Here is a 25454-nt window from a genome sequence, read left to right on the forward strand (position 1 = left end):
AAGCCATCCTCTCCTCCAGAAAAGGGCTTCCCCAGCTCTCCTGGGTCCTGTGCTACTCGCCCATACTCAAGTCTAGCCTTTCTCCCCAGATGCAGTTTTAGGCTCATGGGCTGTCTCAAAAGACAATGGAGCTTAGTCCACGGTGGCTGTGGGCTGCAGGGAAGGCAGAGGGTCTTCAGATGCCTGATTCCTATCCAAGATTCACTGGAACTGCAGGAAAGTGCTTTCAGCCTCTCTCAAAAAGGGGGCGGGGGGTTAATATTCCTACCCTGAGGGGTGGCTGTGAGGCTGGGAGGAGCTCATGGCTGTGGAAGGGCTTAGCCTGCTGGGAAAGGCCACATAAAAGTTAATCACTGGTATTACGAAGTACTCAATAAATGCTGTGGGAAATGAGGCGGGCGGGGGGGCCTCCCTGGCTGCACATTAACCTTCATTGTCCTGAGGGTGGGACCAGCCCCTGACCCTCTGTAGTCCCTGCTGGAAAACACTCAGGCTTCCCTAGAGGTTTTTCCAGGGCCCCAGAGGGTCAGGCCCAGAGAGACAGCCACTGAGGCTGTGCTTGGCCCTGTGCCAACTGGGGCATTTCATGCTGCCAACCTGCATTCCTTGTCTCCACTGGGGCAGTGGAACCCTGGTCTGGAAAGTCTTGGTGTGCCACTCCCATCCCCTGAATAACCCAATAGCAGCCCAAGCTCAGCAGAAAGCAGCAGTCCCCAGAAATCTCCCCATCCAGGTGGGGTGCCTTCCTGAGCTGACCCGAGGTTGCCCCTTTCCGTAAGTGCCAGAACCAGAATTCCAGAAAAAAGGTCAGGGAGAGAGGCCTGGGAGCCAGAGGCAATAAGGCAATGGGAAGGGGGAGGGTGATCCCATTGGTGCTGACCTGGGCCTGGGTGTGACACCAGGCTTCTGCCCCCTTCACTGAGGTCTCACCCACTCACCTGCCCACCCAGAGAGCCAGGCCCAGCCACGCCCAACCAGGCTAGACAGAGACATGGGTCAGGGTAGAAACACTCAGGTGTTTGCTCTGAGTATGTGCCCAGGGAAATCCACTCACCTACCCACCCACTCACTCTTTCTTGGCTCATTGCCTCAGAAAGCCCCACCCAACAGGGGAGTGAGGAACAAAAGCTGCCTCCAGGAGGCCCTCAGGCAGACAGACAAGCCCAGGGACAGGAGAGCAGCTGCTGGACCCAAGAAGGGTAAGGACCAAGAAGGAGAGGGAGACAGCTGAGAAGAAAGGGTTCAGTGGGGCTGAAGATGCCCAGGGGCTCTTGGGCTATGGGCTAGCTTCAGGGAGGGACGCAGAGGGGCAGCAGATCAGGGTCCCGGGAAAAGTCCCAGGAAAACTCTTACTGGAGGGGAAGAAATGTCTGGCCAAACCAAAGGAAGGGCAAAGGGCAAGACAAGGAAGAGGAGGGATCAGGAAGAAGTGTGATTTAAGTTCTGTTTAACACATGATTATCATGGCTCCGTTAGCCAGGTAGGGTGCTGGATCCTGGGGAAGCAGAGATGAATGAGATGTAGAGTCTGCCCTCCAGCAGCTGACAGTGTGTCCAGAAGACAGGAAAACATAGCATTTGAGTACAGGCGATACATTCTGCCACGAAGGAGAGGAGGGTGCTCAGGGCTGGGACAGAGAAGGCTTCCCAGGGGCCAATGTCAGAACATGCTCAAGGCGCCCAGGGCTGAGGCAGGGACGGGGTGGGGCACAGCAGCAGATGGAACACGATGGGAATCCAGAGATGGGGTGTGGAGGTGAGCACTCAGGACAGGGGCTGCATAGAAATAATGGAAGACTGGGCCAGCAAACAGATGGAAGGGAGGGGCATCTCTGAGAAAGTAAATGGTGGGGGGAGGGCTGTGCCAGAACCCCACCTCTGCCCCTTCCCCTGTCCCTCCCTAAAGCTGGGAAGGCTGGAATTCCAGAGAAACTCACTGTAGTCAGCACAGTCAGCCCTGGAGCCACAGCACTAAGACAGGAAAGGTGGTTTGGGGGGGATTACCAAACTGCCAAGGTTCCAAAGAGCCTACTATTGGGTGTGGGAGGGAACCTCAGGGCTGGGGACTTCTGTGGCCCAGAGAGGAGGAGTGAGGATGGAGATTGTTCCAAAGTCTACCAAAGAGTCAGATATGAACGTGCCCAGACAGGGCCTGGCTCCTGTTGGCACTCAAGAAAAGCTGGATGAATCTGACAGCCAATACCCTCCTGCCCTGGCCCATCCCTGGCAGCTGGTGTGAGAGCAGACCACCCAGTCCTTGCCTTCTTACTATCTCTGTTGAAGCTATGTGACCAGTAGGGCTGTAACCTGGGATAAAAAAGGTTGGTTGGCATGGCCACACAGGATGATTGTCGTTCACATTTATCTGTTTACAGAATAAAAGAAACCGTGACTTTGGAACTGGAAGACTGAGGTTCAAGACCAGCTCCACTAAGTCCAGCTGTGGGGCCTTGGGCAGACCTCTTCCCCTCTCTGTGCCTTGCTTTACTCCAATGTGAACTGGGAATCATGGCAACCCTTACCCTGCCAAGCCATTGTAAGTGAGGACACAAGGACAGGGTGGCTGTGAAAGGGTTTGATCAATCGTGCCATCAATCAGGGGTGCCCACTTTCAGGTCCTCCTGGGGCTAGCGGCCCCCAGCATCTGAGTGGGTGGTGCAGAGGTATAGACCTGTGGACGTGAGGGCCCAGGGACACTGTCAGCATGAATTGGGCATTTCTGCAGGGCCTCCTGAGCGGCGTGAACAAGTACTCCACGGCGCTGGGTCGCATCTGGCTGTCCGTGGTGTTCATCTTCCGCTTGCTGGTGTACGTGGTGGCCGCAGAGGATGTGTGGCATGACGAGCAGGACGACTTTGTCTGCAACACCAAGCAGCCAGGCTGCCCCAATGTCTGCTATGATGAGTTCTTCCCCGTGTCCCACGTGCGCCTGTGGGCCCTGCAGCTCATCCTGGTCACATGCCCCTCGCTGCTGGTGGTCATGCACGTGGCCTACCGCGAGGAGCGGGAGCGACGCCACCGCCTGAAGCACGGGCCCAACGCCCGGTCCCTGTACGACAATGCAGGCAAGAAGCGTGGTGGGCTCTGGTGGACATACTTGCTGAGTCTCATCTTCAAGGCCACCGTCGACGCCAGCTTCCTGTACATCTTCCACCGCCTCTACAAGGATTACGACATGCCCCGCGTGGTTGCCTGCTCTGTGGCACCATGCCCCCACACTGTGGACTGTTTCATCTCCCGACCCACAGAAAAGAAGGTCTTCACCTACTTCATGGTGGCCACAGCAGTTATCTGCATCCTGCTTAACCTCAGTGAGGTTGCCTACCTGGTGGGCAAGAGGTGTATGGAGATCCTGGGCCCCAGGCGCCGGAGGTCTGGGCACCGGGATCATCCACCTGACACGTGCCTACCATATGCCCTATCCCAGGGAGGGCACCCCCAAGATGGGACCTCTGTCTTAGTGAAGGCTGGGTTGGCCCCAATGGATACAGATGGGTATACATAACTGGCAATGCCAGCATATAAGACAATCAAGTCCCCCCAGGAAAAGGCTGGGTCACCTCTTCTGTGACAGGGCAGGCCAGAAGGGTGGTTTGGGGGGCCCAGGAAGCTCACCCAGGGGCCAGTGCCTTGGGCAGTTGCATTCCTGGATCTTCGGCCTTCATGGGAGGGAGTTGATGGGGATGCAGCTGGCTGGCTGGCAGGGATTTTGTATGGTAATATGGTATGTCAAAACCTTTAATAAATATGATTTTCCCAGTATTCTGAAGATGAGGAGGGAAGTGGTGGGTAGAGAAGCAAGGGGATTCACGATGGAAGCCAAGATTACTTGGTGGGCGACTGGGCTCTAGAACCTCAGATCTGGGCTCACAATCACTACCCCAGACACAGAATGTGTCCCAGAATGTGGTGGGGAGTGGCCAAAGGCAGGGGCAGCCTCAGGAGCTCTGGGCTCTGCAAGCAGCTGGCTGAGGTGGAGGAGAGAGATCCCAGGAGCCCCTGGGTCCAGTGTTTGTCAGTTCTCAGTGAGTGTCATCACATGAATGCCTGTTGGCCCGGAGGCCTCTGCTGCCTCCATTCTGGCCTCTCTAACCTGCCTGGCACAGGTCCCAGGAAGGGGAGTCCCTTCTGAGGGTGGGAGGGGAAATCCTGGGGGTGCTGAGAGTCACTGGGGGGATGCTAGGGTATGTGGAAGGCACATTCCCACAGGCCAGGGGCTCAGTGAGAGTCAGTTAAAGGGTTCTTTATGGATCATCAAGTCTGTGGAATTTCCCTTTTTTTTCACTGGTCATACACTCCCCCCAAAAAGGAACCCTGGTAGTGCATTAGTTAACCGCTTGGCTGCTAACTGAAAGGTCAGTGGTTCAAATGCACTAGCCACTCCACAGGAGAAGATGTGGCAGTCTGCTACTGTGGAGATTACAGCATTGAGCAAATCTGCAAATGACCTCTTTAAAACATTAAAAAGCAAAGATGTCACTTTGAGGACTAAGGCACACCTGACCCAAGCCATGGTATTTTCAATAGCCTCATATACATGTGAAAGCTGGATAATGAATAAGGAAGACCAAAGCAGAATTGATACATTTGTTGTGTTGGTGAAGAATATTGAATATACCGTGGACAGCCAGAAGAACAAACAAATCTTTCATGGAAGAAGTACAACCAGAATGCTCCTTAGAAGTAAGGATGGCGAGATTCCATCTCACATACTTTGGACATGTTATCAGGAGGGATCAGCCTCTGGAGAAGAACATCATGCTTGGCAAGGTAGAGGTTCAGCAAAAAAGAGGGAGACCCTCAACGAGATGGATTGACACAGTGGCTGCAACAATGGGCTCAAGCATAACAAAGAGTATGAGGAAGGCACAGAACCAGTCAGTGTTTCGTTCTATTGTACACAGGGTCTCTATGAGTTGGAACTGACTGAACAGCACCTAGCAACAACAATACTCCCCAAGCAACCTCATCCTCCACACCACACAGACCCTTAAAACTCCCAGAATCATCCCTCTAGCCAGGACCTGCCCCCAAGTCCCAGTGCCCACGTGACCATGCTTGGAAGGCCCATGGACACCTCACACTTAGCAATGCCCAGACTCACCATCTTCTCCCAAACCCATTCTTCTTGCAGACCCCTCACCCACCCACCATGAACAGGACCACCATCCACGCAGCTGCCCAAGCCAGGAGCTGGCATATCATCCTTGCCCCTTCCTCTCTCTCAGCCCCTCAAGCCCCATATCCCAACACAACACTGAATCCCACTGATTCCCACTCCTCAACCGGCCTCTCCTCCCCCACCTCAAAGTCTTATCGCATCTTGCTGGGCCTCTCCCATCTGCCCTCCACTACTGGCCACAGAGTGATCTTTCTATAATCTGACCATACCATTCCTCCTGCTTTAAAATCCCCCTTCATTTCCCTCAGCCCAGACCCTGCTGACCTCCTCAACCTCACCCCTTGTTTCCTCCCCTCCTTTTAACCCACCAGTAACACCAAAGGGCTCATGGTCTCCCAAACACATCATGCTGTGTCATGCCTGGTGCCTTCGTTCATGCTGTTCCAGCTCCGTGGAATGCCCTTCCTCCCTCCTCTGTGCACCTTTCTGGATCCTCAGGAACAGCCTCAGCCACCTTCTCCTGTGAGCCACCCCAGCTTTGCCTCTCATTCTTCAGGATCAGAATGGTAGGTCTCCCTGTTTGTCTCCCATGGGTCTGTGAGCCCTTCAAGGGCAGGGACCGCTGAGTCATGCAGGTCCCAACTGCCTTCAATAAATGTTTGTCACTAAGTAAATGAACCATGAGCTGCTTGAGGGAAGGAACTGAGTCCTCTGTGCTGGAATCCTCTACCACACCTAGCCCAGGGAAGTGAGCAAAGGTTTTTGTTTGTTTTGTCTTTGTTTTCACTAAATCCAGCCCAATGGTCTCATTTATAGGTGAGGAGACTTGGGCCTAGAGAGGGGAGGAGAACTTCCAAGGCCACACAGTGAGACTGAACCCAAGCCTGCTGAGTATCTCTGGGGCTGTGTCCCCTGTGGTCCATGCAGTCTCCATCCCCACCCCTGACGATGGGACAAGACCAGAGAGTCTCCCCTGTCTGAGGTCAGATTCCTTAGGAGCAGAGCCTGGAGCAGAAATTTGGTGTGAAGGAAGTTACAGGGGAAGCAGGATGGGGAGCATGGATGTGAACTCAGGTTAAGTTTAGCCTTGGCCTGACCTCTGTGCGTGAAGGTGCTTTGGATCATAAACCCCACCAAAGAGCTGTCTCCTCCTGGAGGCAAGGGCACCATACTTTTGAACTCCAGTTGTTGGCTTTAGGCCACTCTGAGGTCAGGGGAGTGGCAGGAAGGGGTAGTTGGTTCCCACTCAATCGAGGTCAGTTTTTCTGGAACAGCTATAAGCCATGAGCAGCCAATATTCCCAGCAGCTGGAGAACGGGCACACTGAGCCAGTACAGGGGACCTAGGAAGGGTGTCAATAGCATCTACTGACCCCAGGAAACAAGGGTAGCTCCCACCTCCAATCCAGACCAGAACACTGGCCACCCAATTGGGGACAACAGGGTGGTACTCTCAACCAGCTAGAACCAGATGGTCCCGCACTGGTAGATCAAGCAGCTCCCAATTCCAGGCCAGGGGCCCATCCCTGGTCAACTCTCGCTGAGACTCTAGATCCCCACTGGGCCTACATTATAGTGAGCGTGCTCTGGGACCCAGCCATTCCACCACAGGCCTCTCCAAAGGTGCTGCCCCTAGGAGATCTCAAGTCCTGAGCCACTGAGCCAGCCACAAGCCAGACACCATCTGACCAGCCAGAGGCCTCAGGAGATAGCCAGGACTAATCCTGTAGGAAACCCTTCGGCCATCTATTCCCACGGATTATCTTAGGCTCAGTCCCTGTGCACACTCTCACCTCCCCCACACTGCTGTCAGCACCACTTCAAGAATTTTCCACCCCCACCTTCTTGAAGAATCCCTGATTGGTCAGCTTAAAGCCTGGCCACCTTTCTCTTCAACCTTCTGCCCTGCACCCATTGCTGCCATCTACTTCTCATTCATTAAAGTCTTGAGCATGTGCCTCAGGGTCTTCTTCTCTTGATAGTTTCCTATGACCCAACTGTGCATCACCCTGTCCTTTTCATTCCATGACCTCCTCATCTCCTGTGGCCTCCTCTATCCATTTGGCTACCCACTTGCAGGACCACACCCCAGACCTTGTCATCACCCAGAACTGCTCCACCTCTAGAATTCAAGTCAACAAATATTTATTGTTCACTTTATGTGACAGGCTCCAAGCTTTGTGTTGGGGATTTATCTGGGAAGAGTCAGACACAGCCCCTACCCTCATGGAGCTTACATTCCAGTGAAGAGGTCAGCTATTAAACCAGTGGCAAATTGGGGAACCATAGGGTGCTGGAGGAGGTGGTAGGTGGGTCCGATAGCTAGGCATCCAGGAACTGGCTCCCTGATACTGCTTAAACTGAAAACATCCATCACCCCCCTTCACTGGAAATCACCTCCTTCCTGTCCTCCCTTCCCTCCTTACCCAGTTTGGACTCCATGGGCCCCCATAATACACCTACTTGTAGATATTCGTGATTCCTTTTCTTTTCCGTGACTCTGTAGTGCTCACCTGGCAAGAACCTATTGTTGTTGCTGTAGTTAGTGCAGTCTAGTTGGTTCCTGACTCACAGCAACCCCATGCACAACAGAAAGAAATTCCACTCTGTTACGGAGTGGATCTTTGTGATTCAAAGGGTTTTCACTGACTGACTCTCAGAATTAGATTGTCAGACCTTTCTTCCTAGTCCATCTTAGCCTAGAAGCTCCACTGAAACCCATTCAGCATCATAACAACATGCAAGCCTCCACTGACAGATGGGTGGTGGCTTCAAATGAGTGCATTGTCTAGAAATCCAACCCAGGTCTCCTGCAGGAAAGGTGAGAATTCTACCACCGAACCACCAATGTCCTCTGGCAAGACCATAACTCTAGCTAAGCCCAACTCCCTATGTGGCACTTGTTCCCAGAGAAACAGGACAATTTTGTCAAGCAAAAGGGAGAGGAGAAGAAAAAGAAGATTCTAGGCACAAGGGTCAGCATATGCAAAGATCTAGTATGGGTTACACCTCAACATAAAAGAAAACAAAAATAAATCCTCACAGCTGGACCAATAATCAACATCACCATAAACAGAGAAAATATTGATGTTGTCAAGGATTTCATTTTATGTGGATCCACAATCAATGCCCATGGAAGCAGCAATCAAGAAATCAAAAGAAGCATTTAATTGGGCAAATCTGCTGCGAAAGACCTCTTTAAAGTGTTGAAAAGCAAAGATGTCGCTTTGAGGACTAATGTGCACCTGACACAAGCCATGGTATTTTCAATTGTCTCATATGTATACGAAAGCTGGACAATGAATAAGGAAGACCAAAGAAGAATTGATGCCTTTGAATTACGGTGATTGTGTAGAATACTGAATATACCACACACTGCCAGAAGAACAAACAAACCTGTCTTGGAAGAAGTACAGCCAGAATGCTCCTTAGAAGGGAGAATGATGAGACTTGGTCTTGTGTAGTTTGGACATGTTATCAGGAGGGACCAGTCCCTGGAGAAGGACATCATGCTTGGTAAAGAAGAGGGTCAGCGAAAGAGAGGAAAACCCTCAAGGAGGTGGATTGACACAGCAGCTGCAGCAGTGGGCTCAAACATAGCAACGATTGTGAGCATGGTACCGGACTGGGCAGTGTTGTGCATAGAGTCACTATGATTCAGAACTGACTAGATGGCATCTAACAACAACAACATATCCATGTGACGAAAAATTATTCAGCCATAAAGAAAAACAAAGTTCTGATACATGTTACAACATGGATGAACTTTGAAAACATAATGCTGAAGGAAATAAGTCTGATGCAAAAGGATAAATGTGTATGATCCCACTTAAATGAAATATCTAGAGTAGGCAAATGCATATAGACAAAAGTTTATTAGTGGTTACTGGGGGCTGGAAGGAAATGGAGAGTTACTACAAGGAGTAGTGAGTTTCTGTTCAAACCCATTGCCATCTAGTTGATTCCGACTCATAGCGACCCTATAGGACAGAGTAGAACTGCTCCACAGAGTTTCCAAGGAGTACCTGGTGAATTTGAACTGCCAAACTTTTGGTTAGCAGCCATAGCTCTTAACCACTACGCCACCAGGGTTTTCCAAGTTTCTAAACAGAGTTTCTGCTTAGGGTAATGAAAAGCATTTGAAAAATGGATAGTGGTGATGGTTGCACACATGGTGAATGTAATTAGTGTCAGTGAATTGTACACTTAAAAATAGAATGGCAAATGTTTTATTATATACATTATACCACAGTAAAAAAAATTTTTTTTTATTTGAAAAAAATTTTAAATAAACCAAATAAAGTGGAAAAACGCAGCCAAGGGAACTGTTGGGTAAATAGATGTCACAGAAGCCAAGAGAAGAGTATTTCTAGAAGGAGAAAGTGATCCTCAGGGCCAAACACTGTCTTGGCTCAAATTAGATAAGGGCCAAAAAGTGCCTATTAGATTAACAACAAAACAGACATCGGTACCCATGGCAGGAGTCACTTTTGTAGAGACAGGGGCACAGAGGTGAGACAGACTCACCCAAGACCAGCACCAAATTATGAGGGCAAGAAAACAGAAAGCAACATAAACTCAGTCTCATGCCTAGATATTGGTCCTAGCTAAGAATAATAACAGCCACGAAAGACAACTCACAGGAGAAGTCAGCACAACTGGATTAAACAAAAAGCAAAGAAGTTTCCTGAAGAAAATGAATGCTTCAAAGGCCAGGGTAGCAGGGGCTGGGGTTTGGGGACCATGGTTTCAGGTGACATCTAAGTTCATTGGCATCATAAAATCTATTAAGGAAACATTCTGCATCCCACTTTGGAGAGTGGCATGTGGAGTCTTAAACACTAGCAAGTGGCCATCTAAGACGCATCAATTGGCCTCAATGCAGCTGGAGCAAAGGAGAATGAAGAACACCAAACATACAAGGTAATTATGAGCCCAAGAGGCAGAAAGGACCACATAAAGCAGAGACTACATTAGCCTGAGACCAGAAGAACTAGATAGTGCCCGGCTACAACGGACGACTGCCGTGACAGGGAACAGAACAGGGGACCCCTGAGGGAGCAGGAGAGCAGCAGAATGCAGACCCCAAATTCCCATAAAAAGACCAGACTTAATGGTCTGACTGAGACTAGAAAGACCCCGGAGGTCATGGTCCCCAGACCTTCTGTTGGCCCAAGACAGGAACATTCCCAAAGCCAACTCTTCAGACAGGGATTGGGCTGGACTACAGGATAGGAAATGATACTAGGAAAGAATGAGCTTCTTGGATCAAGTAGATATATGAAACTATGTTGGCATCTCCTGTTTAAAGGGGAGATGAGAGGGTAGAGGTGGTCAGAAGCTGGCCGAATGGGCACAAAAACAGAGAGTGGAGAGAAGGAGTGTGTGTAGTCTCATTAGGGAGTGAGCAATTAGGAGTATACAGCAAGGTGTTTATAAATTTTTTTATGAGAATCTGACTTGATTTGTAAACTTTCACTTAAAGCACAATAAAAATTTATTACGTGCCAGACATACACGTTTTACATATTTTATTCATCTAACCCTCACAATAACCATAGGACGTAGCTACTATAGTGGTACCATGTCCAGATGAAGAAACTGAGGCCCAGAGAGGTTAAGACACTTGTGCAAGGTTGCAAAGTCAGTAAGCCGAAGAGCTGGGTTAGAATTCAGGCAGTCTAGGCCCAGAGCCCAGGCTCTTAACACAATAAAGCTTCAGCACCCTCATGCCCAAGGATCTGGTGATTCTCCTGGCTCGTTTTCTCTCAATAAGCAGAATCATCCATTCATTCATCCTCAAATATTCATTAAGTACCAACTACGTGCCAAGAGCTATGCCAGATGGTGGAGGCAGAGTAGAAAGCATGAGTCCCATGATTCAACCCTCCAAGTTTGGTTCTCTTGAAGATTAGGGTCTCAAGGAAAAGAGATGGCATTAAATACACAAGCACACCAATAACTTTGCAAGTGCAATTGTGATAGCATTACAAAGGAGAAATAGTACTACAAGAATGTGTAACAGAGAACACAGCACTACAAAAACTGTAATGGGTGGGTCATGGAAGGCATCTCTGAGAGAGTGACATTTAAATTGAAGTCTGAAGCTTGAGTCAATGCTAGCTCAGAGAAAATGAGGAAAGACCATGAGGGCATGTGCAAAGGCTCTGAGGTGGGAAAGAGATTCCTGTGTTCAAGGAAGTGAAACAAGGCCAGTGTGGCCAGAGTGCAAAGACTGAAGGCAAGAGGCTGAGAACAAAGAGGGAGGCAGAGGCTGGGTCATGCAGGGCTTTACAGTCCAGGTTAGCAATATGGGATTTTAATTCCAGAGCAGTGGGGAGCCACTGAAAAGCTTTCAACAGATATTTTTAATACGATTTTCATTTTCCAAAGATGGTTCTGCTATGTGTGGAGAACCGACTGGAGAGAGGCAAAGCGAGAGCAGGGCATTACTGTGATATGTGCAATGCCTGTAAAGCATTTGCCCTGGTGTCTGGCTCAGAGGAGGTGCTCCATCATGAAGCTGACAGTAATATTATTATCCCACTTTCCAGCATTTCCACCTCTCCACAGTGGAGTGAATGTGCACACCCTTGGCATCCTGGCCCATGTGCCAATATGTCTTTTTCCCCCAGGACCAAAAATTTACTCTCCTTTAAGAAATGGTAGTTTTCATGGTTAGCTGGGGGTACAGGGAAGGTTGCCTCTACTTCCCTTTGCCTACTGCATTCAGAAGAGAGCTCTAGGGGATGGCTGGTCTCCAGGAGAATATTCAATTCCTATCCCCACCCCCCATGCCCATTAACAGGGAGGACAGGCAGAATGCAGAAAGGACTGACCTGGCAGGGAGGCCAGAATTATCTCCCAGGGTTGGACCTGGGAGTCTGAGCCAGAAGAATATGTCCAAAGATGGTGACTGGCATCAAAAATGCCTGAGAAGAGGATTGAGGGGTTAGAGAGTCAAGTACAGGCTGGAGAACCAGGGAAGAGTAGAGGTGGGAGGGGAGGGGATGACTACTAATCGTTATTATGGATTGAATTATGTCCCCCACAAAACATGTGTTGGAATCTTCACCTCTATACCCGTGGATGCAATCTAATGTAATGCAATTAATCAGTCAGTTGAGGTGATACTAGCGTAGGGTGGATCCTAAACCTAATCACTTCTGAATTATATAAACAGCAGCATAGATACACACACACACACACCCAGGGCAAGACAGACACCATGTGAGGATTGTCTACAAAGCAAAGAACCAAGGAATGCCCAGGGCTACATACAGGGAGCAAGTTTCAGAGTCTCTTCTGACATCCATTTTGGTCTTTTCTGTCTTTCCTGTCTTTTTAATGACCTCTTGCTTTCTTCATGTATGATGTCCTTGATGTCATTCCCCAACTCGTCTGGTCTTTGGTCATTAGTGTTCAAAGTGTCAAATCTATTGAGATGATCTCTAAATTCTGACGGGATACATTCAAGCTTGTATCTGGCTCTCGTGGACTTGTTCTAATTTTCTTCAGCTTCAACTTGAACTTGCATAGGAGCAATTGATGGTCTGTTCCACAATTGGCCCCTGACCTTGTTCTGACTGATGATATTTAGCTTCTCCATTGTCTCTTTCCACAGATGTAATCAATTTGATTCCTGAATATTCCATCTGGCAAGGTCCATATGCATAGTCTCCATTTGTGTTGTTGAAAAAGGTGTTTGCAACGAAGAAGTCATTGGTCTTGCAAAATTCTGTCATGCAATCTCCATCACCAAGGCCATTATTTTCCAAATATTGTTCCTTCTTCTTTGTTTCCAACTTTCAAATTCCAATCATTGGCAATTTTCAATACATCTTGATTGAATGTTTGATCAATTTCAGACTGCCAAAGTTGGTAAAAATCAATTTCTTCATCCTTGGCCTTAGTGGTTGGTGGGCAAATTTGAATTAACTGGTCATCCTTGTGGGTGTATGGACACTATCCTATCACTGACAGCATTGTACTTCAGGACAGATCTTGAAATATTCTTTTTGACAATGAATGCAATGTCATTCCTCTTCAATTGGTCATTCCTGGCATAGTAGACCATATGGCTGTCCGATTCAAAATGGCCAATACCAATACATTTCAGCTCACTAATGCCTAGGATATCAATGTTTATGGGTTCCATTTCATTTTTGATAATTTCCAAGTTTCCTAGATTCATACTTCATACATTCCGTGTTCCTATTATTAATGGATGTTTGCAGCTATTTCTTCTCCTTCTAACTAGTGCCACGTAGGCAAATGAAGGTCCCAAAAGCTTGGCTCCATCCATGTCATAAAAGTCGACTCTACTCTGAGGAGACAGCTCTTCTCCAGTCATGATCTGAGTGCCTTCCAACCTGAGGGGCTCATCTTCCAGCACAATATCAACAATGTTCCGCTGCTATTCATAATGTTTTCACTGGCTAACTTTTTTTCAAAAGTAGATCACTAGGTCCTTTTTCCTAGTCTATTTTTGTCTGGAAGCTCAGCTGAAACCTGTCCACCATGGGTGATCCTGCTGGTATTTGAAATACCAGTGGCACAGCTTCCGCCACCACAGCAACACACAAGCCACCATAGTACGACAAACCGAAAGATGCTTGAACATAGAATAGCTAAAGCAAAAGGAAGAAATGATGAAGTAAAAGAGTAGAACACAAGATTTCAAAGGGCTGCTGGAGAAGACAAAGTATTATAACGAGATGTGCAAAGATCTGGAGATAGAAAACCAAAAGTGAAGAACACGCTCGGCATTTCTCAAGCTGAAAGAAATGAAGAAAAAATTCAAGCCTCAAGTTGCAATACTGAAGGAGTCTATGGGGAAAATATAAACAATGCAGGAAGCATCAAAAGAAGAGGTGTTTCAGCAAACGGATGCAGCACTTCAAGTGCTCACTCATCTATGCCAAGAAATATGGAAGTCAGCTACCTGGCCAACTGACTGGAAGAGATCCATATTTGTGCCCATTGCAAAGAAAGGTGATCCAACAGAATGCAGAAATTATCTAACAATATCATTAATATCACATGCAAGTAAAATTTTGCTGAAGATCATTCAAAAGCAGTTGTAGCAGTCGTTCAGACAGAACAAGGGGATACCGCGTGGTTTAAAATCAGGAAAGGTGTGTGTCAGAGTTGCATCCTTCACCATTCAATCTGTATGCTGAGCAAATAATCCGAGAAGCTGGACAGTATGAAGAAGAACGAGGCATCAGGGTTGGAGGAAGACTCATTAAGAACCGATATGCAGATGACTCAACCTTTCTTGCTAAAAGTGAAAAGGACTTCAGGCACTTAGTGATGAAGATCAAAGACTACAGCCTTCAGTATGGATTACACCCTAACATAAAACAAAAATCCTCACAACTGGGCCAATAAACGACACCATGATAAATGGAGAAAATACTGAAGTTGCCAAGGATTTCATTTTCCTTGGATCCACAATCAATGCCCATGGAAGCAGCAGTCAAGAAATCAAACAAAATATTGCATTGAGCAAATCTGCTGCAAGAGACCTCTCTAAAGTGTTAAAAAGCAAAGACGTCACCTTGAGGACTAAGGTGCGCCTGCCCCAAGCCATGGTATTTTCAATCGCCTCATATGCATGTGAAAGCTGGACAATGAATAAGGAAGATAGAAGAATTGACGCCTTTGAATTATGGTGTTGGCAAAGAATACTGACTACACCATGGACTGTCAGAAGAATGAACAGTTTTGCCTTGGAAGAAGTACAGCCAGAATGCTCCTTAGAAGCAAGGGTGGTGAGAGTTCATCTCACATACTTTGGACATGTTATATGGAGGGACCAGTCCCTGGAGAAGGACATCACGCTTGGTAAAGTACAGGGTCAGTGAAAAAGAGGAAGACCCTCAATGAGGTGGATTGACACAGTGGCTGCAACAGTGGGCTTAAGCATGATTGTGAAGATGGTGCAGGAATGGGCAGTGTTTTGTTCTGTTGTACACAGAGTCGCTATGAGTCAGAATCGACTCGATGGTACCTAACAACAACCTACAGGAAAGACTTTTTCGTTCCAGAGCTGTGAGAAACTACATTTCTGTTCTTCATTGTTCTTTAATGTCACCCACTGGTGGTGTTTCTGTTACAGCAGCACTGGGGAACTAAGACACCGGTATAGAGCAAGATCCATTTGTAGATCCAATAGGCTCCACTGGCTTCTTCCCCTCCATCTTCACGCCTAATCCTGTCTACCCCGAAGAAATATATCCTTTTTCAGCCCTGCTTCCCTCTGCCCGCTCACCTGTCTTTCTCCTTCCCCTGAAAACTTCCTGAAAAGGCGCAGCCTGTACTTTCTCAAACCGTTGCCCCTAGTTTTTGCCCCCACTACTCTGCTGAAACTACTCTGGCAGAAGTCACCAGTGACCTCCAACTGGCCTCCTCCACAGCAGCCTCCATGTACATGGGCTCCTTGAATCACTCCTCTTCGACATCCCTCTCCTCCCCCACCGCCCCCTACCCACCACCCAGGCTTCTCTATCCCTGATAGAGAGTTTTTTCTCCTCCACAGGCAATTCATTCTCTGCTTGTTTTCTAAAATGTCAGGGCTTGCAGAGCCTGCCCGGACCATCTTCTTTTCTCACTCAACGTACTCTCCCAAGGCCTACTCGTTCATTCCTATGACTCCTATCACCCCCCAGGACTGAGGACTCTCGAAGTATGTCTCCAGCCACTGCTGCCACCTATTGGTCAGCAGAAAGTACACTTGGCTATCCTCGACACCCTCACACTTAGCTCAGGTAACACTGAACCAAACTCCACAAACATCTGTGAAGAATCTGTTCATTACCTTCCCCACCACACCAAACAACCTGCTTTTTCTCCTGTATTCTGTATTTCTACCAGTGGCCCCACCATTTGTGAAATTGGCAAAAACCAGCCTCCCGGGAAGCACCCTAAGCTATGGCCCAAATCCAGCTCTCTTGCTCGTCGCTTTCCTAAATCATCACAATAACTTTTTTATCGGTGTCAGAAGTCCCTCTGATCCAGCCTCTTTATCAGAGGAAGCTTTCTAAACATACCAATTTGACCATGTTGCTTCCTTGTTTAGAACTCTGCCGTGCCTCCCTCCGCACACAAGATAAATCCAACTCCTTAGCATGGTGTTCCGGGTCCTCCATGATCCAGTCCTCGTAGACATTCCAAGTACCTAGCTTTGTGGTATCCCTATTGCTGGCCCTGCCTACTCTCTAATGCTCTTACATCATCTTTTACAAAGGCCCTGTGCACACACTGTGCCTGCTGCGTCCTAAACTTCTCCTCCTCATCTCTTCTTGGTAAACTCCTACACATCCTTCAATACCCACTTGCATGCCTCCTTCTCTGGGTCTCCCTTTGGCAGAACTTGGAATTCCATTCTGTGTGACAGCATGTCTCATAATGCTGCAACTGATGCATTGAAGTGTCTCCTCTCTCCTGTACTTGGCAATAAATTTTGGAAATAAATTTTCCAAAAGAATGCAGAAGGATATAGGTATGTGTCACTTTGCAGGGTGTGTGCATGTGTTCGTTTCATACAGAATTCACTCAAGAAATATAAATTGAGGCCTAACTAGATACCAGAGGCATTGGTGATTCAGTGATAGAATTCCCACCTTCCATGTGGGGAGCCTGGGTTTGATTCCCACTCAATGCACCTTGTGTGCAGCCACTATCTGTCAGTGGAGGCTTGAGTGTTGCTATGATGCTGAACAGGTTCAGTGGGGCTTCCAGACTAAGACAGACTAGGAAGAAAGGCCCGGGAATCTACTTCTGAAAATCAGACAATGAAAACCCTATATATCACAACAGTCTGAGCCACAACCAATCCTGGGGATAGCATAGGACTGGGCAGTGTTTCGTTCTGTTGTGTGTGGAGTTGCTATGTGTTGGGGGCCGACTCAACAGCAGCTAATAACAACAACTAGGTACCAGACCCCATTCTAGGCATCCGGGGTATAGCAGTAAGTAAACAAAACAAAGTCCTGCCCTCTGTGTGTGTGTGTGTGTGTGTGTGTGTGCAACACTGCACACACATCTGTGTAAGTGTGGCCTGTGTGTAACACTGTGTACATGTGGGACTGTGTTGTGCTTGCTTGTGGAAGCGTGGCATTTGTGGCTCCTGGGCACATTGGCCGTTGGATTCCAGCCCCGTGTGATCTGCTGTTAAAGGGCACCTTGAAGTTAACTAGGCCAACAGGCTGTGTCCGAGAGCTAATGAGAAACCCTCCCCAGGCACCCCTGCCTGCCCTCCCACCTCCCCCTGCAGTCTCTGCCTGACTGGGGTTTTGCCTTTTTAACCCAAAGACAACATCCATCCAAATGAGATTTTCTCTGGTGAGGAAGTCTGTCTCCCCCTCCCTTCTCCACATCTCAGATAAGACACGGAGGCATTACACAGCAAGGAAGCCAGTTCTCAGGCCACATGGCCTGTGCACTCAGTCACTGCACTGCCTCGAGCTCCCCGTTGTCTCACGAAACCCCTCAGAGGCTCCAGGTACACATTATTTTCTCACTGAACGGAAGAGGAAATAGGCTTAAGTAAATTACCCAAAATCAAATTGTAGCAGAGGTGAGATTCAAATCCAGGGCTATGAGTTCCAGATGCAGAAATGTGGGGATCCAAATTAGGGGTGGGGGGTTCCAGATATACAGGTATCAGTTTCCAGAAGCAGGGTGTGGGGCTCCAGATACAGGCTTTTGGGGATCCAGATTAGGGGCGTGGGATTCCAGGTATAGGGGTGTCAGGATCCAGATGCAGCAGTGTGGAGTTCTAGATGTGGGTATGTGACGTTTAGATATAGGGGTGTCAGGTTCCAGGTGTAGGGGTGTGGGGCTCCAGGTGCAGAGATGTGGGATGCCAGATGCAATTGTGTGGGGTGTCAGATGTAGGGCATGAGGATCCAGATACAAGAGTATGAGGCTTCAGATGCAGTGTGGGAGCTCCAGATACAGACTGTAGGGTTGCAGATATTGGGATGTAGGGATCCAGATGCAGATATGTGAGTATATAGGGGTATGGGGATCCAGATGCAGGGTATGAGGCCCCTGATACCGATGCATGACAATCCAGATATAGGAATGTGGGGATCTAGATGCAGGGTTGTGAAACTTCAGCTGCAGATGTGTAGGGCTCCAGTTGTAGGCAAGGAAGGAAAGTTGGGGACAGGCATCCAGGCAGTAGGAATTGATCGGGCAAAAGCGAGTGGGCTGGAGGCAGAGTTTGGGAGTCTCTGAGTTAGCAAAACTAATTGAAACCATGAGAATGGAAAACCACAGAGAGAGGAGAACCTGGACAGCGGCCCATGGAGGCCAGAGAAGGAGTCCCAAGAAGAAGCAGGGCAGAATTTCTGGAGAGGGATGAGAGGGCAGGGCCTGCCTCAGCTCCTCCCCCACAAGCCCGGGATGGGAGGATGAGCAGGGTCAGAATGGACCTGTGCCTCCCCTGAGAGGCTGCCAGAATTCTGGGCCCAGAACCCTGGGTGGGGTGAACCCCTAAGTTTCCTGGGTCTCATCAGAGGCAGCTCAGCCAATGAGAGTGCCGGCCAATAGCTTCTCCTCCTCCTGGGAGGCCTAGCACACCCAGGCTACTGCCAGCTGGGCAGGCTCTGTCCCAGGAAGCTGCTTCCCCAGAAACCCTCCCTGGCCCGACATGAATTCCAGCTGCCTGCCAATTCTCACTGCAACTGCCAGGAGTCATTACCCAGAGAGCCCTGAGGAGTAGCTGATCAGGTAAGGGCATCTGTGTCCAGATGTGGCCTGCCCTGGCACGCGTGGAGCAGAGACTTCTCTGGTGGGAAGTGAGAGTAAGGGGGCTGGGCATGTCTGCCACCTTGGGTCTGGATGGTAGAGGAATGAAGGGCTCCTCTCTCTCTGCTCTGGGTTCTTCCTGCTCTCAGCCAGGGATTGAGAGGGAGAGGGGCTTACTGGGGGGCCAGGAGCTGAGCAGAAGGACAGCTCTGCCTGAGCCTGCACAGCCCTGACCCACCCTGCCCATGTGGGTGGTGCCGAGAGTCCCCAGAGGCTGAGGGCTGGGCCTCCCTGGGTGTTGCCTGAGAACCTCGCACTTGGAAGGGTATCATGTATCCCTTAGAGCACCTGGCTAGGCAGAGAGGCTTCCTGGAGCCCCAGGGTGCACAGCAGGATGAGGCCACTGCACATGGCCCCTGGAACCCCTCAGGCACCAGGCAGAGAAATCCCGGCTGAGAAAGCGGGCACCCTCATTCTGCACAGCAGTCATACTCCTTAAATAGAAGTTTCAATCTGTCGAAGTCCCCAGGAGAACTGGCTGGAGCAGCACTTCCCATTGGCTGTCCTGACAAGGCTGTCCCACAGTCTGATAAAGGATGCCTCCATTTAGTTTAATGTGATGAAAATACAGGTTCGAGTCACCATAAATGAAAATATTTACTTAAAATGACTACATTTAGATTTATGGACCTGTGTTTTGTATAGCACCTTCCCTAAGTGGGTGATGATGTATAGGAGCTTGGGTGGTTTTATTTCCTGTTGAATGTGGGAATAATAGAATTGTCACCAACAATGGCTAGAGGAAAGGAATAAACACCCTTAGAACTGAAGGGCTGTGTGGTAAAGGCGTTTGGGCACGACCACGTATTCTGTCCTTCTTGTGGAGATTCACAATGTGAATTTATTAGCATGGTCAAGTAAATGGACCTACTTCACTTTGCTGAACCCAGAGTTTGTCTACTTTTCTGAACAGAGTCCTTTCACCATTCCTGTGACCAGCCTATCAAACACCAGTTTAGGAAACACTAGAATACCAGCCTACCTAAAGAGAACCCTGGCTCCTGGCTTTACCCTTCCGCTGGTTGCCTCTGGCCTTGTTTCAAGTGAGTTCCCCCTGAGCAGGACACTGCCTGGATATTTACGGGAGCATTAGACCAGACGAGGTTTGGGGAACCTTTTTCCAGCCTCCTACTTGGCAATGGGTAATGGGTTATTTGGCCCCAGTCCCCAAGCCAAGTGAAGGGCTCAAAGATCTGGTTCCCCTGTGGAGGGGGCTGTCTATGGAGGGAGAGCAGTGCTCACAGAGGGGAGAAGAGTCATCCCAAGACTCAGCCTCCTGAGGAGGAGGTCCAAGGTTGGGGCAGAGGGAAAAGGCAGAGTGTCCATCTCCTTAAGTTGTCACCAGGGCTGCAAGGCCAGCACCCTGGGCCGCAGGAGGACTGGGTGGCTTCCTGGCCCCCCTTGACCCACTTTTATGGCTAAGAGTTGGGTTCTAGACACAAATGACCTGTGCTCAAATCACAACTCAGTGCCTAACAGTAGTGTAACCTTGTAATTAAACCATCTGAACCTCAGGTTCCTCATCTATAAAGTGGGGACAATAATCAAATCTACTCTTAGGGTGACTGTAAGTGTTAAATATGATGACGTAGTCCTATAAAGTGCTCAAAGTGAGCATTCTATAAATGTGAGCAATTACTATTATTTCTCTGTAGTGGCAGCCAACGTTTGGGCCCACCATGAACTGGGGGATCTTCGAGGGGCTCCTAAGTGGGGTCAACAAGTACTCCACAGCATTTGGGAGCATCTGGCTGTCTCTGGTCTTCATCTTCCTCATGCTGGTGTACCTGGTGATGGCCAAGCACTTGTGGAACAATGACCACAAGGATTTTGACTGTAACACCTGCCAGCCCAGCTACTCCAACAGGTCCGGCGGCCAGGAGAGCCCCATTCAAGGGGCATCACTCTGACTTTGCCACCTCATCCTGCAAGCAGGATGACCTCCTCTTCGGTGACCTCATCTTTCTGGAATCAGACACTCACTCTCTTCTCTTACCAGATCCCCCTCGGGACCACGTAAAGAAAACCGTGGTGTGAGGGGCTGCCCAGATTGTGCTGATGGGTTGCAGCTGGAACAGGAGGGTCAGCAGCACCCCTGCCTGCCGCAATGGCGCACCATCAGTGAATGGGCTGATGGGGTTTAGCCTGGGGGGGCAAGCTGAGCCTCAAGTTGGAGACAGACGAGAAAGAGAAGTCAGACGCCTGTGATCAAATCCCTATTCCTCCACTCCAGCCACTTGCCCCAGAGGTGTGGCCTTGGGCAAATTACTCCTCTGTGCCTCAGTTTCCTTTCCTGTAAAATGGACATACTGATGCCCACCTTACAGGGCTATTGTGAGGGACATTTAATAAGAGAACATATATGCAAGTGCCTTCCCTGTGCGGCCCAGGGTCAGGGCTTAATAAAACTCAACTCATTCACTCACTCAAGGTGTCCTTTGACATTTGTGACCTTTATCAGGTCATTGTGTCTATCCCTCTGGCCCTGCAAAGGGCTATGCTTGATCCAGTCAGATAAGAAGCCATCCTCTCCTCCAGAAAAGGGCTTCCCCAGCTCTCCTGGGTCCTGTGCTACTTGCCCATACTCAAGTCTAGCCTTTCTCCCCAATGCAGTTTTAGGCCCAAGGGTTGTCTCAAAAGACAATGGAGCTTAGTCCACGGTGGCTGTGGGCTGCAGGGAAGGCAGAGGGTCTTCAGATGCCTGATTCCTATCCAAGATTCACTGGAACTGCAGGAAAGTGCTTTCAGCCTCTCTCAAAAAGGGGGCGGGGGGTTAATATTCCTACCCTGAGGGGTGGCTGTGAGGCTGGGAGGAGCTCATGGCTGTGGAAGGGCTTAGCCTGCTGCAAAAGGCCACGTAAATCTTAATCACTGGTATTACGAAGTACTCAATAAATGCTGTGGGAAATGAGGCAGGGGGCCCCTCCCTGGCTGCACACTAACCTTCATTGTCCTGAGGGTGGGATGAGCCCATGACCCTCTGCAGCCCCCACTGGGACACATTCCTAAGAGCAGCCCAAGCTCAGCAGAAACCAGAAGTCCTCAGAAATCTCCCTACCGGGGTGGGATGTCTTCCTGAGCTGAACCCAAGTTGCCCCTTTCCATAAATGTCGGAAGCAGGATTCCAGAGAAAAGGTCTAAAGGAAAAAGAACTATCTGGAGCTGTGTGTGTGTGTGTGTGTGTGTGTTGGGGTAGGAGGGTGGATGATGAGGCAACCAGAAAGGGGAAGGTGATCCCACTGGTCCCACTGGTGCAGACCTGGGCCTGGGTGTGAGGGCACCAGACCCCATCACTGAGGTCTCACCCACTGTTATGGATTGAATTATGTCCCCAAAAAATGTGTTTTGTAAATCCTGTGTAATCCCATTTGGGCACAGGGTTTTCTTTGCTACTTTAATGAGACCATATATCAGGGTAGGGTATGTGTTAAGTCAATCACTTCTGAAGTTTTTTTTTTTTTAAGGCACGTTAGGCACATAGAAGTAAGCAGAAAAGTAGGGGAAGATACACGCCACATGAAGATCACCAAAGAACTGAAGAACAGAAGTTAAAAAGAGACATGGACCTTTCCCTAGAGCTGACAGAGAGAAAGCCTTCCCCTAGAGTCAGTGCCCTGAATTTGGGCTTCTAGCCTCCTAAACTGTGAGAAAATAAATTTCTGTTCATTAAAGCCACCCACTTGTGATATTTTTATTATAGCAGCACTAAGAAACTAAGACACCCGCACACCTGCTACCCCAGACAGCCAGGCCCAGCCGTGCTCAACCTGCCTAGAGGGACGGTATAAATCAGTAGAGAACAGTCTCAGGTGTTTCCTCTGAATAGGTGTCTGGAAAAGCCTACTGCCCGCCTGCCCACCTGCCCACCCACTCACTCTTTCAGCTCATTGGCTCAGAAAGCCCCACCCAGCAGGGGAGTGAGGAACAAAAGCTGCCTCCAGGAGACCCTTGGGCAGGTGGACAATCTCAGGGACAGAAGAGCAGCTGCTGGACCCAAGAAGGGTGAGGATCAAGAAAATGAGGAGGACGGCTGGGAAGAAAGGGGTCAGCCATGCTAAGGATGGCCAGGGGTCCTCGGGCTATGGACTGGCTTCAGGGAGGGGGCCCAAGGGGCAGCAGGTCAGGTCCCTGGAAAAGCCCAAGGAAAACTCTTATTGGAGGGGAAGGAATGTCTCGCCAAATCATGGGAAGGGCAAAGGACAAGACAAGGCAGAGGAGGGATCAGGAAGAAGTGTGATTTAAGTTCTGTTTAACACATGATTATCATGGCTCCGTTAGCCAGGTTGGGTGCTGGATCCTGGGGAAGCAGAGATGAATGAGATGTAGAGTCTGCCCTCCAGCAGCTGACAGTGTGTCCAGAAGACAGGAAAACATAGCATTTGAGTACAGGTGATACATTCTGCCACGAAGGAGAGGAGGGTGCTCAGGGCTGGGACAGAGAAGGCTTCCCAGGGGCCAATGTCAGAACATGCTCAAGGCGCCCAAGGCTGAGGCAGGGACGGGGTGGGGCACAGCAGCGGATGGAACACGATGGGAATCCAGAGATGGGGTGTGGAGGTGAGCACTCAGGACAGGGGCTGCATAGAAATAATGGAAGACTGGGCCAGCAAACAGATGGAAGGGAGGGGCATCTCTGAGAAAGTAAATGGTGGGGGGAGGGCTGTGCCAGAACCCCACCTCTGCCCCTTCCCCTGTCCCTCCCTAAAGCTGGGAAGGTTGGAATCCCAGTGAAACTCACTGTGGTCAAAACAGTGGGGCTAAAACATGGGGTGAAAGAGGTTGGTTGGCAAGTCCATGCAGGATAATTATCATTCACATGTATCTATTAGTTTACAGAAGGAAAGAGCCCCTGATTTTGTAACTGGAAGACTGAGGTTCAAGACCAGCTCTACTACATCCAGCTGTGGGACCTTAGGCCGGTGCCTTCCCTTCTCTGGGCCTTGGTTTACTCCTCTGTGAAATGGGAGTCGTGGCAACCCTTACTCAATCAGGTCGTAGTAAGTGGGGACACAGCAACACAGTGGTTGTGAAAGGGTTTTGTCAATTGTGCCATCAATAAAGGGTGCCCACTTCCCAGTCCTCCCGGGGCTAGTGGCCCCCAAAGTCTGAGTGGGTGCTGCAGAAGTATATAGACCCATGGGTGTGAGGGCCCAGGGACACTGTCAGCATGAACTGGGCATTTCTGCAGGGCCTCCTGAGCAGTGATAACATGAACTTCACTGCGCTGGGTTGCAGCTGGCTCTCCATGGTATTGTTCTTTCGCCTGCTGGTGTACATGGTAACCACCAAAGAAATATGGGGGCACGAGCAGAAGGACTTTGTCTGCCACACCAAGCAGTCAGGTTGCCCCAGCATCTGCTAAGACAAGTTCTTCCCCATGTACTCTGGGCCCTGTAGCTCATCCTGGTCACGTGCGGCTCACTGCAGGTGGTCACGGGTGTATTCTACAGCAAGCACTGTGTGAACTGCAAGAACTGAGAGAAGCACAAGGACCTTGAGGCACGCCACCACCTGAAGCACAGGCACAACACCTTGCTCCTATTCAATAAGGGCAAGGAGCTCTGGTGGCCAAACTTGCTGACCATCTTCATCTTCAAGACAACTATCAACTCCAGCTTCCTCTACATCTTCCATCACCAAGGATTATGACATGCCCTACACGGTAATCTGCTCTGTGACACCATGCCTCCACACTGTGCATTGTTACATCTCCTAACCTGCAGAGAAGGTCTTCACCTACTTTATGGTGACAGCTGTCACCTGCATCCTGCTTAACCTCAATGAGGTCACCTACCTGGTGGTCAAGTGGTGCCATAAATCTCAGAGTCATTAATCCAACATGTGCCAGAAATATGTCCACTGTAGGAAGAGCACCCCCAAGATGAGAAGGATGAGTTGGGTACAGGTGGATATACATAACCGGCAATGCCAGCATATAGGATGACTGGGTCCCCCTGGCCTGCTCCCAGGCCACCCAGGAAAACAGGCAAGGGCAATGGCACTTCTTCTGTAGCAGGGCAGGTCAGGAGGACCGTTGTGGGGGTCTGGGAAGCTCACCCTGGGGCCAGTGCCTTGGACAGTTGGGTTGCTGTGTCTTTAGCCTTCATGGGGCGGGGCAGGGGTTGATGGGGATGCAGCTGACTGGCTGGTGGGGATTCTTCATATGGTGATATGGTATGTCAAAATCTTTAATAAATAGGATCTTCCCAGTACTCTACTGACTACCGTATTTTTCACAAATAACATGCCCACAAACATAACGCACCCCTACATACAACACACATAACGCGCATAGGAAAGTAATGCACAAGGGGGATGTGGGGCTGGCATAAACCCTATAACTCGTGCATTATTTGCACTGAAAATACAGTAGATGGGAAGTGATGGGTAAGCAAGGGGATTCACGATGGAAGCCAAGATGATTTGGTAGGTGACTGGGCCCCAGAACCTCAGATCCGGGCTCACAATCACTCCCCCTAGACACAGAGTGTGTCCCAGGATGTGGTGGGGAGT

The 25454-nt window shown here is 49.4% G+C and overlaps 1 protein-coding gene and 1 pseudogene across 1 annotated transcript; both read left to right on the forward strand.

Moving 5' to 3' along the window:
- Positions 1-1143: 1143 nt before the first annotated feature.
- LOC126071699 (gap junction beta-4 protein-like) lies at positions 1144-21265 on the forward strand. The gene is made up of 3 exons (XM_049875929.1): positions 1144-1199; positions 2375-3371; positions 20825-21265. The coding sequence occupies exons 2-3, from the start codon at positions 2704-2706 to the stop codon at positions 20976-20978; spliced, it is 822 nt and encodes a 273-aa protein (XP_049731886.1). The 5' UTR covers positions 1144-1199; positions 2375-2703; the 3' UTR covers positions 20979-21265.
- A 2843-nt stretch (positions 21266-24108) lies between these two features.
- LOC126071299 (gap junction beta-4 protein-like) lies at positions 24109-24774 on the forward strand (annotated as a pseudogene).
- Positions 24775-25454: the final 680 nt, after the last annotated feature.

This window comes from Elephas maximus, chromosome 3, assembly GCF_024166365.1.
Source record: "Elephas maximus indicus isolate mEleMax1 chromosome 3, mEleMax1 primary haplotype, whole genome shotgun sequence".
NCBI lineage: Eukaryota > Metazoa > Chordata > Mammalia > Proboscidea > Elephantidae > Elephas > Elephas maximus.

What these genes read in the sequence shown, in the direction of transcription:
- LOC126071699 (XM_049875929.1), top strand. Translation starts at nt 2,704, where the DNA reads ATGAATTGGGCATTTCTGCAGGGCCTCCTGAGCGGCGTGAACAAGTAC. An exon ending in CTGGGCCCCAGGCGCCGGAG is followed by an intron (nt 3,372 to 20,824) that starts GTCTGGGCACCG and finishes GGCGGCCAGGAG; the next exon opens with AGCCCCATTCAAGGGGCATC.